The following is a 14,433-nucleotide window of genomic DNA, read 5'->3' on the forward strand; positions in this document are numbered from 1 at the left end:
TAAAGTTAAATTTGGCCACCCAGAAGGACCACTTCCCATTTCCCTTCATTGGTCAGATGATAGACAGACTGGTAGGGAGGTCACACTTCTGTTTTCTGGATGTGTATTCATGTTACAATCATATCTCCATTGCACTTGAGGATAGAGAAAAGACCTCTTTCACTTGCCCATATGGCATTTATGACTTCCGGAGGATGCCATTTGTCCTATGCAATGCACCCGCCACATTACAAAGGTGCATGATGGCCATATTCACTAACATGGTAGAAGACATAATGGAGGTATTCATGGATGATTTCTCAGTGGTGGGAAATTAATTCGATGAGTGCCTAATAAATCTGACGCGTGTGCTAAAAAGGTGTATTGAGACTAACCTGGTTCTTAATTGGGAGAAGTGCCATTTCATGGTACAAGAGGGCATAGTCTTGGAGCACCGGGTGTCAAACAAAAGAATTGAGGTGGATCGTGTTAAAGTGGATGTGATAGCAAAGCTGCCCCCTCCAACTTCAGTCAAAGAAATCAGGAGCTTTCTCGGGCATGCCGGTTTCTACCGGAGATTCATAAGAGACTTCTCAAAAATTGCCAACCCTCTCTGTAAGTTGTTAGAAAAAGATCACCCCTTCTTGTTTTCTGATGATTGCATGGTAGCATTCAAGGAGCTGAAGAAGAGGCTAGTCATACCCATCATTGTTGCCTCCGATTGGGAGCAACCTTTAGAACTCATGTGTGACGCTAGTGACTACGCAATGGGGGCAGTGCTGGGACAGCAGAAAGACAAGCTAATGCATCCAATCTACTATGCTAGTAGAACGCTGAGTGGAGCCCAACTGAACTACACTGTGATTAAGAAGGAGATGTTGGCTGTGGTGTTTGCTTTCGACAAGTTCAGATCATACCTGATTGGCTCTAAGGTAATTGTATACACTGATCATGCAGCTCTCAGGTACTTGATTGAGCAGAAGGAGTCTAAGCCGCGCCTGATTTGTTGGGTGTTGCTACTACAAGAATTCGACCTCGAAATTCGTGACCGTAAGGCCACAGAAAACCAAGCTGCTGATCATCTGACTTGAGGTAGCTGAAAACTCAATTGAGGTTGAGGATATTCTGGAAACCTTTCCAGACGAGCAGCTGCTCGCTACTAGTCTTGAGGAAGTGCCATGGTAAGCAGACTTTGCAAGTTACCTGGCCAGCGGTATAGTTCCATATGTCCTTTCCTCTGTACAAGAGAAAAGGTTTTATCGTGACTGCCGCATGTATTATTGGGATGAACCTTATGTGTTTCGAATATGTGTTGACAATATGATACGGAGGTGCGTCCCCGAGATAGAACAATCTTTTCTTTTTGCAAGCATGTCATGCATCGGCGTATGTAGGACATTTTGGAGGAGTCAGGACAGCTGCGAAAGTGCTAGAGGACGGCTTCTTTTGGCCAACAGTGTTTAAAAATGCGTACCAATGGGTGAAGGGCTGCAATGAATGTCAGTCGATCGGGAACATTTCCTGTCACCATGAGATGCCCATGAACCCGATTCAAGATGTGGAAGTGTTTGATGTCTGGGGAATTGACTTCATGGGACCCTTTGTCAGCTCCTTTGGCAATAAGTACATACTTGTTGCTCTGGATTACGTGTCCAAATGGGTAGAAGCTGTAGCTTGCCCACTAATGATGCAAGAGTGGTAATGAGATTTTTAAAGAAGAATATTCACCCGCTTTGGGACACCAAGAGCGATTATCAGTGACAGAGGCACCCACTTCTGTAATAGAGCCTTCGAGAAGTTGCTAGCAAAGTATGATGTATGCCACAAGGTGGCTACCCCATATCATCCCCAGACTAATGGACAGGTTAAAGTGTCCAACAAAGAGATAAAGAGTGTGCTAACCAAGACTGTGAACGCCACAAGAACTGATTGGGCGAAAAAGCTAGATGATGCACTCTGGCTTATAAAACTGCTTTTAAAATACCAATTGGTATGTCTCCATATAAGTTGGTGTTTGGGAAGGCCTGTCACTTGCCAGTGGAACTTGAACATAAAGCTTGGTGGACACTGAAACAGATGAACCTAGACATTGAGGCTGCGGGCACAACGAGAATCACTGAATTTCATGAGCTTGACGAGTTCAGATATCTTGCTTTTGAGAGAACAAGGTTGTACAAGGAAAGAATGAATAGGTTTTCATGACCAGAACATTGTTGAGCGACATTTCAAACCCGAGGACATGGTATTGCTCTATAACTCAAGATTACGGTTATTCCCTAGTAAGCTTAAATCACGATGGTCTGGTCCATTTCGAGTGGTAGAAGTCTTCCCTTCAGGAGCTGTGTAGATTGCCTCGGAGAAAGACTCTCACACATTTAGAGTAAATGGGCAGAGATTGAAGCTATACATAGGTATGAAAGAACCAAAGGAAGTGTCAGAGATCCACCTGATGGAACCTCAGAGGTCGAGCGAGCCTTAAATGCGCTTGTCTGCGTCGTGCCGCGACGTTAAATCAGGTGATGCGTGGGAGGAAACTTACTAATGTTGTTATTAGTGTTTTCTTGTAACTTCCTATATAAAAAAAAATGAGCGTCAGCACCGCGACCGCGGCGCGACCGCGGTAGAGGCCAGGCATTCTGCCTCAACATCGTCGAACCCACCGCGATCGCGGTAGAACCGCGGTGAGACATGACCTTTCTGCCTCTGATTTTAAACCCACCGTGGCCGCGGTGGGACCGCGGTGGGTACCAGGTATTTTTAATTTCTTTTATTTTTTTCTACGTTTTTCTTTCTTTTTCTTCTTCTTTTAATTTTATAACCCCCACTTAAACAATCTCCCCCCTCATAAACAACTAACCACCCTCTCTAACTCTCAATCCCCCCTCTCTCTAAACCCTAACCCCCCAAAAAAAAAATCCCAAATCCCTCTCTTCTTCTTCTTCTTTACTCATCCCACTTCCCCCATCTTCATTCCTCTTACTCCTTCACCCTTCCGAGTATGTAATACTCATGTATTCCTTCTCTTTTATTTTTGTATTTTGTTGTAGTTTATGCTAGTTTAATGTTATAATGGTGTAGTAATTGTTAGTAGATTTTTGTTAGTTTCTTCTTGTTTTTTTCTTTTGAATTTCGTTTTTGAGATTGATTGGTGAAGGGGTTGTGTGTTTGATGTGGTGAAAAGGTGTATGTTGGTGGGTGTTGAATGAAGTATTGTGGGGTGTGATGGTGTCGTAGTATCTTTGATTTGGGGGAAGTTTTGATGTACCCATGAGGGTTATATGTGTTAGGTTAAGTGCCTTGCCTACAAGGTGATTGGGAAATTGACCCAATGGAGTTATAAGGGCTAATGTGACATGGTTGTGGTAAAGTCTGAGTAATCACCCATAGTCACACATTTCACACACTCACTAATAGGTGTTCCTCTATTTGACAGGTACAATGAGTTCATCTAGGAAGAGACGCAACACCGGGTCCTCTGCTAGTGGACCGGGAAGCTCCTCGAGAGCTAGGAGTCAGGCCAGTGCACCACAGTTTGACATCACTAGGTTTGTCTCCAAACCAGCGGAGGACAGATACAATGCAAAGGCAGGAAAGAAATTGCTACATGAGGTACATATTAACAGACAGGCCTTAGAGGTGGAATGCCCGAACATCTTTAATGAATTGAGAAGGTGTCAGCTGGACATCTTCTTCGAGGTACCGGAGGTGGCCAATATTCAGATGGTCAGGGAGTTCTATGCGAACTGCCCGGAGCGTGAGAATGGGGTTGTTACTGTGCGCAATACTCCGGTAAATGCATCTATCGAGGCCATCCACAGGGTTTATCGGCTGCCAGTGTTCAGGGGAGAAGCTGATGATTATCGTACTTTTAGCCGAACAAGTGCCTTGTGGGGAACTCTTCTTAAAACTATCTGTGTGCCAGACAGAGAATACATATGGATAAAGCCCAGGATCACACTTAACTCCCAGTCTCTAAATTAGGAGGCTAGGTGTTGGCTAACTATTATCAACAGTCGGCTATTGCCTTCCAGCAACACGACTGATGTCAATCTACCACGGGTGTAGCAATCTACTGTTTCATAGCTCACAGGGATTTTGATGTGGCCCGGCTCCTCCATGACGAGACGCTCATTAGATCACCTGAGTTTCTCAAAGGCTTCTACTTCCCTTCTCTAGTCACCAGGCTGTGCCGCCTTGCTAGAGTCCCTGAAGACCTTAGAATTGATGGGAAATTATCACTATAAGCCTCGTTCTTGGCAAGAAAAATCAGAACTGGGATGGAGCCGGTAGTGAATGTTGATGAATCAGATGATGAATCTGATGATGATGATGATGCTGAGGCAGCTGAGGTTCCATCACCTCCGAGAATTGAAGAGGCAGGCCCATCACAGCCCCGCCGGAGTACCCACATGACATCTTTGGAGCAGGATATGGCTGGTTGCGTACCTCAGTCACTGATTTGGGTGCCCACGTAGATGCGTTGGCTGACCGGCAGGTGATGTCAGAGAAGAAATTCTTAGGCTGGCTGAGAGCTCTGGGTCGTGCTTGTAATGTGAACCCAGACACCGTCTCCGATCAGGAGTGATCCTCCAGGGAAGTTCCTTTACCTCACTGTTCTTTAAATTTTTAAGCCATGAGGACATGTCTACATTTTAAGTGTGGGGTGGGGGATACTTCAATATATGTATATATTTGTAACAATTTGGCTATTTAATTTCTTTTTGTGTTTTGCTTTGATGGTTTTTGGTGTTTTGAGAAATAGTCTCATTAGGTAAGTTAAAGTAGGTAGTGACTTGTCCCGACGACGGATCTCGTTCGATGGGGTTCTTGAGGGACTAAGTCGGAAAAAAATGTATATATAGTCAAAAAAAAAATGTATATATATATATAAGGACTCTTCCTGATGACGGATATTTGAGACAGTTCTTGAGGGAAGTTGGTCTAGAGAAAATCCCAAAAAGAATTTTTATTTTATTTTTAGGTAGTGTAGTAACTCCCCCTTGGTTTTTCTTTGGGCCACGGTTCTTTTCCAAGGGTTTAGATTGAACCGGGTGTAGGTAGTTTTTGTTCATTTTGTTTCTTTTTAATTTTTAGATTAGGATTAATGAGCTATGAGCTAAAATCGAAGGAGAAACCCTTAGCATTGATACACCTAAACACAATAGACACTAGAGTGTAACGCTTAGTCTCAATGGTTGAATCTTGCTAAAGTGCCTTAAAATTGTATGTTTGTATCTAACTTGAACACTCAAAAGGGAATGTCTTGATAAATCAATCCGGAGTGAGTCATGTGCCATGTGTGTGTGAATTTTACTATATTCCATGATTCACATTTGATGCTTAGAACTTGCCCTGTATGTTTGCAAAGCGAAGTAGCAGTTTCATTCAATTTTAGAAGTGATATAGGCATTTCTTTGTCGAGCCAGACATATAAAGTAAACCCACCTGAATGTAATACATCTTAGTCAACCTCGTTGAGCCTATTAGCCTGTTTCTTTGGCAACCACATTGCGAGCCTTACCCAATTATTTGAATAGCTTGTTGTTTGAACCTTTTTACCTCCCATAAGCACTTGAATGATATTGAAAAAAGTACAAGTGTGGGGTGGTGATTTGGTTTTTGAGTGGAACCATTGAAATAGAGAAAAAGTGAAGAGTGTTGAAGAGTAAAAGAATGAGAACCATAGAAAAAAAAAGAGTAACATGTAGTAATTGATAAATGGTGATTTGTTACAACTGCACCTAATGGATGGGGTTGTTTTTAACTAAAAGTGGTGGAGTGTTTGGTTGACATAAGTATGGTCTTGAAGGTTAGTGTAATTGTATTAAAAGTGCTTAGGGAGGTTAGTCACTATATCCAAATATATTCTACCCGTCCTTTAGCCTACATTACAACCAAGTGAAATCCTATTGATCTTAGACTGAGTGGGCTCGATTAGTAGTACGGGCAAGTTCTAGGCATCAAATGTGAATCATGGTGCATCTTTGTAGCATGTGAATGTTCTTTTTGAGAGTGAGCAAATTTTGTCTATCTAAGTTCCTAATTATCATCATATGTGGAACTACTCTCTTGTGTGATGTGAGGGCATGTGATTCACAAAGGAAAGGTAAGTCTTGACTCTTGTATAGAGTGGTTTGAGTAAGTGTGAATGTTGCATGGCACGAGAGATTTGACTTTTGAGGTAAAGGTTGTTCACTACTAGGTGCAACTTTGGAAAAATGTTCAAGGTGTGAGTCGTTAAGGGAAAAGCTTAGGGAAGGAACTTTGATGGAGTGTGGTGGATTGCTCAAGGAATAGCAACGATTTAAGTGTGGGGTATTGATATTAGGCTATATAGATGATATTTACACCTTAATAGTACCATGCTTTATTGTTGTTTTATAGGTAAATTGCCAACAAAATGCTCTAAATGGTGTTTTTTTGTTTCGCAAGGAATATTCTAAGTGAGGAAGCACCACAGAGTGTTTTGGAGGCAATAATGTGAAGAAAACGCCCACTCGAGAAGTACCCGAGCACAAAGAAGCGAGAAAGGCCTGAGCAAATTCCACCACGACTGCGGTGGAACCGCGACAGACTAAAGCTCGAGGCAGAATGATCAGCTCCCACTGCGGTCGAGCCGCGGTCTTGCCGCGACCACGGTGCACTGTTCACGCGTTAGAAATTCTTTGGACCAAAGTATAAATTCGGGAAAACTTGTTCCAAACCCTTATGAGCTATAGAAACTCGCCTAAGATTGGGTTAAGCTTGTTTTTAGACTACTTTGGAGGCAAGAACAAGTGTGAGAAGATCAACCAAACATTAGAGTTTTTCTATCTCTTTTATTTTCTTGCAATTACACATTATGAATAATTTAGTAGTTTCATCTTGTTTTGTCATGAGTAGCTAATTCCTTAGTCTAGGGTTTTGATGGAACCTATTAAAGGATGAATTTCTTGTGATGTTAATATAGTTTGCTAGTTTAATCTCTATTTGTTCAACTACGTTTTTGTTGTAGTTAATTGACAGGATCCTCAATTAGCTGTGCCTATTTAGTGTGCATAACTCGGGAGAGAGTGCATATTTAGGTAATTGTTGAACAACACCACTCCCAAAGTATATGAGGGATCAATAAATGTTGGTTTAAAGGCGGGATTAGGGATAATGAAGCCTTGGATGCAATCTAAAGTGAGCTGTAATAAACAAAGCTAGCTAGCATATCTCGGGAGAGTGCGTCTAGTAAATTATCGTGATTACTCGGGAGAGATTTACGGTAATAGGAGTGCTCATAATTGATAGAGATGATTTGGTGAATCTATATGAAACATAACCGGATAGGATTCCATCAATAGGGGAAATCATAACCTTAGAACTTTCTCTTAATTGTTTACAACTTAATCATAGTTAGTTTTCAGTTGCTTATTTACTTCATTCTTAGTTAATAGAAATACCATCAATTGTTATTGACAACATTTGGGAAGTTGATTCCGAAGAATTTAGTAAGTCTAACGAAAGTAATTGATAGGTTAATTCCTTGTGGGTTCGACTCTGGGCTAAATATTCAGATTATATTTGCAACGTCTGCGTGTCCTATTTATAAGGCATAGTTGGGCGTGATCACCAAGCTACTGAGGTTGCTTACTTGACAGCCTATTATCATAAACCTAAGAAAAAATGTTTACCTAATCTTGGATGGCACCCTCCTGCACACAACACTTATAAGTTAAATACTGACGGAGCCAATGGCACAAATGCAGATGGAATTGGAGGATCAATTCGAGATTCGAAAGGTGAATGGATACTAGGGTATGCACAAGCTATCCAAAAGGGATCGACATTATAAGCAGAATCATATGCTTTGATTACAGGACTTAAATTAGTCTTACAATATAATTTACGCCCCACAGAAGTTGAGCTAGATGCTAAACAAATTATTACAATGTTGCAAACTGACAATCTTCCATTTGCCAATATGTTAAATGACTGCAGGTACCTCCTAAACCAGCTTAATAATCTGCCCGTTCACCATGCGTATAGAGAACAGAATGTTGTAGCGGATCAGCTAGCAAAGGCAGCCAAATATTTTGTTAAATCGACTGATTCGTATGTCTATGCTACTACACCACTTTTTGTGAATCAAGCTTTGGAAGATGATAAGAAGCACCTTTTGGAAGTAGATATAAGCCAACAACAAAATGGCTCTATTAGTGGTTACTGTGTAACCAATATGCTGTATGTTAATAGTAGTAGTAGTAGTAGTAATGTATCTTCGTCTAGTAGTAGTTAATTAAAGTATGGCACTAATACCACTTGTAATGGAAGGCTACCACAGCCAATCTCTGTACGCACTAGTTAAATATATATAAATATTATTGTTTGCACCAAAAAAAACATAAAATGTATTAGGCGAAATAGATAAATCGCCCTTTAAATTTGTCCTCAACGATTAGTCAGACACCTCAATTGACCCCTTTATCATTTAAACACTTTAAGTGACTTTTAAGTAAATTAAATAGATACCCGAGTGCAGCAGACCAGATGCGTGAGTTACACTTGTCAATGACGTGTCAAATGAGCCAATCAATGAATGACATGTGTAATTTGTAATTAAAACTTAACACATATAATTTTTTCCTCCCTATTCCTCTTCTTCCTTCTGTCCCTCTTATGTGGCTCCTTCCCCTTTTCCCAAATCCACCCTGCATCCAACTAATTAAATACAACTCTTTCCATTAGACCCCTTCCCCTTCCCACCTTCTTTTCCAACACGCCCTATACTCAAAATTTACCCATCCACACTTGAAATTTAAATCTAAAATCTTTCCATAAAACTAATACAAATGTGAAACAAAAGAGAATAGCCAAAGCAGAGAATCCACTATGGAATTATTGACGGACGTCGCCGGAAAAAACTATCTCTTCCACCGGAAAATTGATTTCCAAACAAAGCTGAAAGAACGATTCTACTAGACTTTCGAGGACAAGGAATCACTTATACTTTAGTATTTATACGCTTATATAGTCATCATTTAGAACTTTGGAGTGGGTAAAAAAGTATTAATGTTCTTAATACTCTACTCCTTCGGGTAATGATAAGATCTGCATATACTATTCTCCTCAGATCTCATTAGTGAGATTTTACTAGATTGTTGTTGTTGTTCTTAATATTTGGGAATACAGTACTCCAAGGGGTAGCTTTATTTGGGGGAAAAGAAGTCTAACGAAGTGATGATTGGTTGTGACGTTCTCACCATCGTGGTGAAGAATTTTTTTTTTGGTTTTGGACTGGTTTTTGTTTTATCCTATTCCTTTCCATATAATGTGATTATGTTTACTTGTTACCTAAAGTTTCTCGATTATGTTTTCAGTTTGGACTAAATATGTTGGTTTTTAGTGATTTAAGCTTTAATGACTGATTTTCATGGAATCTATGGTGGTTTCATGGTGGGTTGCACTCGAAAGAAGAAGAGAGGCTAAGCTGAGATATTTCATGTTTTTTCTTTAAAAAAAAAGTTTAGGCTGCAAAAATGTATCACACGCTCAAAATTTGGTCACGCATATGCCACATCAGCGACAATAGACAATTAAAGTGTCTAAATGATAAATTGGTTAATTGAGGTGTTTGTTTGATCATGAAAAATTTTATTTTGTGTCTCATACAACTGACACTAGTTGTATAAGGCAACTTTTTTGTCTCACAATTTTGTAAACCCAGAAGTGTAAGATGAGGGTCCACAAATTTGTAAGACCAAACTTTTTGTGTCACAGTTTTGTGAACCCAGAAGTGTAAGATGAAGGTCCACAAATTTGTAAGACAAAAAGGAGTCTAATATAACTAGTGTAAGTTGTATGAGATGGTTGTGAACAACTTAAAAGAGCCATTATACGACCGGAGTTAAATTGAAATACCAAGCACCTAGTAACACTCGTTATTGTGTCACTTATTGGCCTTGGGATTTCTCATTTTGTTTACCAAAAACATCTCAACTTTACACTACAAATCATTAAACAACACACTCTTGATATTTTCAGCGATTAAAACTGAATTGAAATTAAACTCGAGCCTGCAAATATCATGGGGTTGAAAAAGTTTGGTGTAGAGATTCTAATGAACTCTAAACTATCTACTATAAGAAAGCTATGAAAGAGATGGAGAAAAACAAAACAAAATCAAAACAAGATAGCTAACGCCCAAAATATATTGTAATAAGCTTTTTCGTATCTTGGGAAAGCATTTATTTCTATAGAATCGGCAGTACACATTTTCCCTTGATGCTTCTTTTCTATAGCTTTTCTGAATTCATGCAAATTAAAAGTTCTACATATATTTCAAATATCCGATAATACCATGTTAAACTAAAGTAAGCATGTGAAGTTCGGAGAGCCAGCTTCAACAAGTCTATCAGCTTCTCTACTTAAATTTCCGGTATCGACCGCAGCATGTTCTCAACAAGGTCACTTCCTCAAACTTTCCACAATGTAAGAAGCATACAGGTCCCTGTGATCACAGCATCACAGCCATAAAGATGAAATATTTTAGTGAGGCTTTCTGGCAACACAAAGAATAAGCAATTCCATAACATGAGAGAACTCAAAAGCACTGACATGGAATACTTAATGGCATCAACAGCTGCTTCAGCAGGAAGAAAGTCTTCCACTGCAACTGACTTGTTCTCATTCTTTTTATCTGTTGACACAGAGTCAAGGATGTGTAGATAGAAAGAGTAGAACCTCGCAAACATAGTCAAACTATGACATCCACACAATTTTTTTACTCAAATATATCACCAGCATTTTACGAAAAACAGACACGCACTGGAGAAGCATATGAAGCCAGAAGCTCCATATGCATCCAGCAGCCTCAGAGACCTCTCATGACGACTAGAGAAACTTTCCTTCTTTACTTGACTAATTAAACAAGCAAATGCGATATCAGAGGATACAGTCTTCAAAAAAGCGCCGAATTTCAGCAAGACGATGAGGAGGAAGCTCCTTGATGTCTGAGTAGTGGCGGAACTCGGGATCATCAGCACATACTGCTATAATCTTGTCATCTTTCTCACCCTGTAACATTTCTAACATCAATTAGTTATTACATATTTTAAACGACTAGCATTACATTACAGATGCCGTAATGCACTCACACAAAAAAGGAAATTATAACGCTGGTGCCACACTGTCACACACCACAGTTATTTGGTCTGAATGTATTAAAAATCTTAACTCATGTTCTACTGTTTCCTCACGTAGTTTTCTATCGTGCAGAAGAGAAATTATCACCCTCAACAAAGTTGACAAAGGGCAAACTTATCAATGATGTTTACGGGTCAATTATTATTGAACTCTCAACGGCAGCTCGACTAACAGCATACGTTGCTTTTCGCTTCAATAAATTTTTAGTTCCAAGGAAAATAAGAAAAACATATAATGTGGGCTCTCAAGGTTAGAAAGAGGTACACAATAAAACTTAAAGGAAACAAAGAAAAACATACTTCTATTAAAAACATTAAAAGCAAATGCTTTTTTTCCAGCATTTTTTACCATGTCCAGTGTACACGTGGCAAAAAGTTTACATCTATTCAAAAACCTTACCTGATCAATCATAGGCATCAATCCAATTGCACGAGCACGAAGAAAGGTACTAGGTAGCACAGGTTCCTATACAACATACAGTATGGATGTAAGAGTACCCAAGAGTAAGCTTACACTGAGACAAACAATGCAAGATTGGGCCTGTGGAAGATGTGTGTGTGTACGTGCATGTATGTGTGTAAAAGGAGGCAAACCTGCATCAGTACCAAGACATCCATCGGATCACTGTCTTCACAAAGGGTTCTTGGGATGAAACCATAGTTGTGTGGATAAACAACTGATGAGTACAATATTCGGTCAACCTTTCAAGTTCAGCAATTCAGTCAAATGATTATCATCACAGTGAAAATTCTTAAATGAAAAATGCAAGTAAAAACCAACTAGATGGTACAAGTATTCCTAGATCCAGCACAAAGTTCTTAAGAAATCCATACTGTGAAGTGTGAACAACTTTGCAGCATAGTTTATGTAACAAGCACTAAGAGTAAATTAATTTAACACATGATACAAAAAGCAGATAAAATGACCAAAGAAGATACCACACCCTTCTTTCCAAATATGAAATGAAGCTATTCAGTTTAGAATGAAAATATATGTTGCGTTTATTGAGTCCTAAAGATATCATTTCCGAAACACATCTTATCTGAGCAGACATAGCAAACAGTAAAATCCTATGGAAACAAACTCATTGGTGTATAAAGTTTTAGTACAAGTATTGTTATGTATTATACTCCATGACAATCAAACAATGATTAAAGTTTATTTCTGCAACACAAAGTCATTAATTGTGTCATACATGGATGTATATCTGATACTTGACCATTCTGCCCAATGAACCTGTAATGAAGGTAAAGCATAGCAAATTCTCCAATAACAAAAAGAGGAAATAGGCAATGACCTAGAAATGATCTTAATACAAGTTTCACATCGTAAAAGACATTTTTCTAGCCCATGGAAGGGGGAGTTATAAAAAGGAAAATAGAAATCGCCTTGAAATAGAAATAGAGACAGATATTTTCCTGCCGGAAGAGAAAGAAAGATCACTGGTCAAGATAGTACCTTTATAAGGCCACTTGCTTTGTCAAGCTCATACTTCACTTTGCTACCTTTGGGTATTTCAACCACCTGCCACATAAGTCTAAGCGTTTAGTTTGAATGAAACTTAACGCCATCTGTTTAGTACTTGTGAATATCCCGCAGACAGATAATAACAGCTACGAGGATGATATAATATCGACGTGCAAATATATTTGAATTCTTTTCCAGTATGTGACAGTGCCAACCTTTGTTATATTTTTCCAGTTGAGAATGGCCGCTAATTCAAAGATAAATCAGTATGCATATATCAAAACACTTTGCTACATTCAATCAATGTTAGCACTTCATCAAGGATCTTTTGGAAAGAATGAAAAGTCATATGCACTACATAAGCAAAACTAGACAAGTACAGCCAGTATAAGAAGATTCTGGTTGCTGGAGTAACGTAAGTACTTTATCAAGAATATTCGGAAAAAAAGTACTATAATCTGTCGTAAACACTTACACAGTTGAAGATTGCGGGTGCACCTGGCCCTGCATTTACAGAACATCAAGCATAAGTACAAAAGACACCAAACCACACACTGCGCAATGTATAACAAGACCATGAAATAATATCCAGACATTGAAATCGATACACATGATATACCGATGCTGATTAAAAAGAAATACACATGCATAGCTTTCTACTTTCTTTTTCATTTTTCTTGTTATATGTTAGATAAAAATAGCTAATCTTACCAATCTCTAAGTCATGCCATGGATGAGCAGCAACAGATCTATGTGACATAGAGGAGAGAATTCTTTCATTGAGTGCAACACGAGAGGTTCCTGAATATCTTCCAATCCCTTGTCCATTATTTTCAGCCATAGTAAGCTTAACAAGAGAAAAAGGAAAGGCAACATTAAGCATATATATGGAGTCGGTGAAAATTCAATGTAAAAATGCCAAAAAAATAATAATTATGATCAATCAGGATATAAATTTTCAGAACATGGTTACTAGCAATACCTTTCACATGAACAAATTAACTGCTTCACTAGCAGATAAGCATGTCTTTTTTTCCTGTCAGATTACCTTATGGTAACAACAAAATCACAACCGACTTGAATTTATGGAATCAATCAGTAATGTAGTCAATTTGACACTTTTCTTGCATGTACAGGTACACCCACCACCACCCCACCGCCAAAAAAAAAGCAATTAATAGATGGAGTATAGATTGAAAGAGGTGTAAGATCAGCCATCCAGGAAACAAAAGGGCTTAAGAAAGTGAAATTTCCCAAAAGCTATATGCAATTGTTGATTAAAGCAATCAAATGGGACAAGCCGAAGCAAAATCCACTTGCAAAAATCGACCCAAAAACAGAAATCCAAAAGAAAAACTCAAAAACATATTAAAGGAACTGAAATTTAATCGTACCAATGAAGCAAGTCTGTTGAAAACAAACTTATTTATACTAATGAATTAAAACAATCAAATGGAAAAAGGGAAAAGAACTAAACGATGAATAACTTACAGAAAGAAAATGGGTGAATAAGAAGCACAAGCTTTTCGATTGAAGTTAAGAGGTGGTGATAGAACTATTCTTCTTATTTTCTTCTTTTGTGAGTCGCAATATATACAACTTTTGTGGGGGGTGCTATGTGTCATTTTCGCTTTGTGGCAAAAGTTTCCACTCGTCAGTCATTTAGTCAACATGAGTCGTTGGATTGTCAATTTGCTTAAATCCAACGGTTGATAAGGTCTCACGGCATCGACCCCATTATTTTATTTTTTTGGCTTCTCGGGAAAAGGATCTTCAAGTGGTAGTAAAAGCAAAGGAACAGTTCCATAGGAAATTGAA

At 38.9% G+C, this 14,433-nt stretch overlaps 1 protein-coding gene across 2 annotated transcripts; it reads right to left on the reverse strand.

Moving 5' to 3' along the window:
- Window positions 1-10,125: 10,125 nt before the first annotated feature.
- Window positions 10,126-14,218, reverse strand: LOC104229933 (soluble inorganic pyrophosphatase-like). 2 transcript variants are annotated; one of them, XM_009782663.2, is made up of 10 exons: window positions 14,107-14,181; window positions 13,598-13,663; window positions 13,327-13,462; window positions 13,091-13,119; window positions 12,607-12,672; window positions 11,742-11,849; window positions 11,548-11,613; window positions 10,899-11,019; window positions 10,561-10,642; window positions 10,126-10,453 (listed from the first exon to the last, which is right to left on the reverse strand). In XM_009782663.2, the coding sequence occupies exons 3-10, from the start codon at window positions 13,454-13,456 to the stop codon at window positions 10,411-10,413; spliced, it is 645 nt and encodes a 214-aa protein (XP_009780965.1). In that variant the 5' UTR covers window positions 13,457-13,462; window positions 13,598-13,663; window positions 14,107-14,181; the 3' UTR covers window positions 10,126-10,410. The 2 variants fall into 2 exon arrangements, with proteins under 2 accessions (XP_009780965.1, XP_009780964.1); XM_009782662.2 differs by lacking the exon at window positions 13,598-13,663 and having other exon boundaries at window positions 14,107-14,218.
- Window positions 14,219-14,433: the final 215 nt, after the last annotated feature.

This window comes from Nicotiana sylvestris, chromosome 2 (genome assembly GCF_000393655.2).
Source record: "Nicotiana sylvestris chromosome 2, ASM39365v2, whole genome shotgun sequence".
In the NCBI taxonomy this organism is placed as follows: Eukaryota; Viridiplantae; Streptophyta; class Magnoliopsida; order Solanales; family Solanaceae; genus Nicotiana; species Nicotiana sylvestris.

Bases quoted from the DNA above. Each gene is read 5' to 3' on its own strand.
- LOC104229933 (XM_009782662.2), bottom strand. From the start codon at position 13,456: ATGGCTGAAAATAATGGACAAGGGATTGGAAGATATTCAGGAACCTCT. The intron at 13,120-13,326 runs GTAAGATTAGCT...CTGTAAATGCAG, and splicing joins ATGGCATGACTTAGAGATTG to GGCCAGGTGCACCCGCAATC. The intron at 10,643-10,898 runs GTATCCTCTGAT...CTGTGTCAACAG, and splicing joins TCGGCGCTTTTTTGAAGACT to ATAAAAAGAATGAGAACAAG.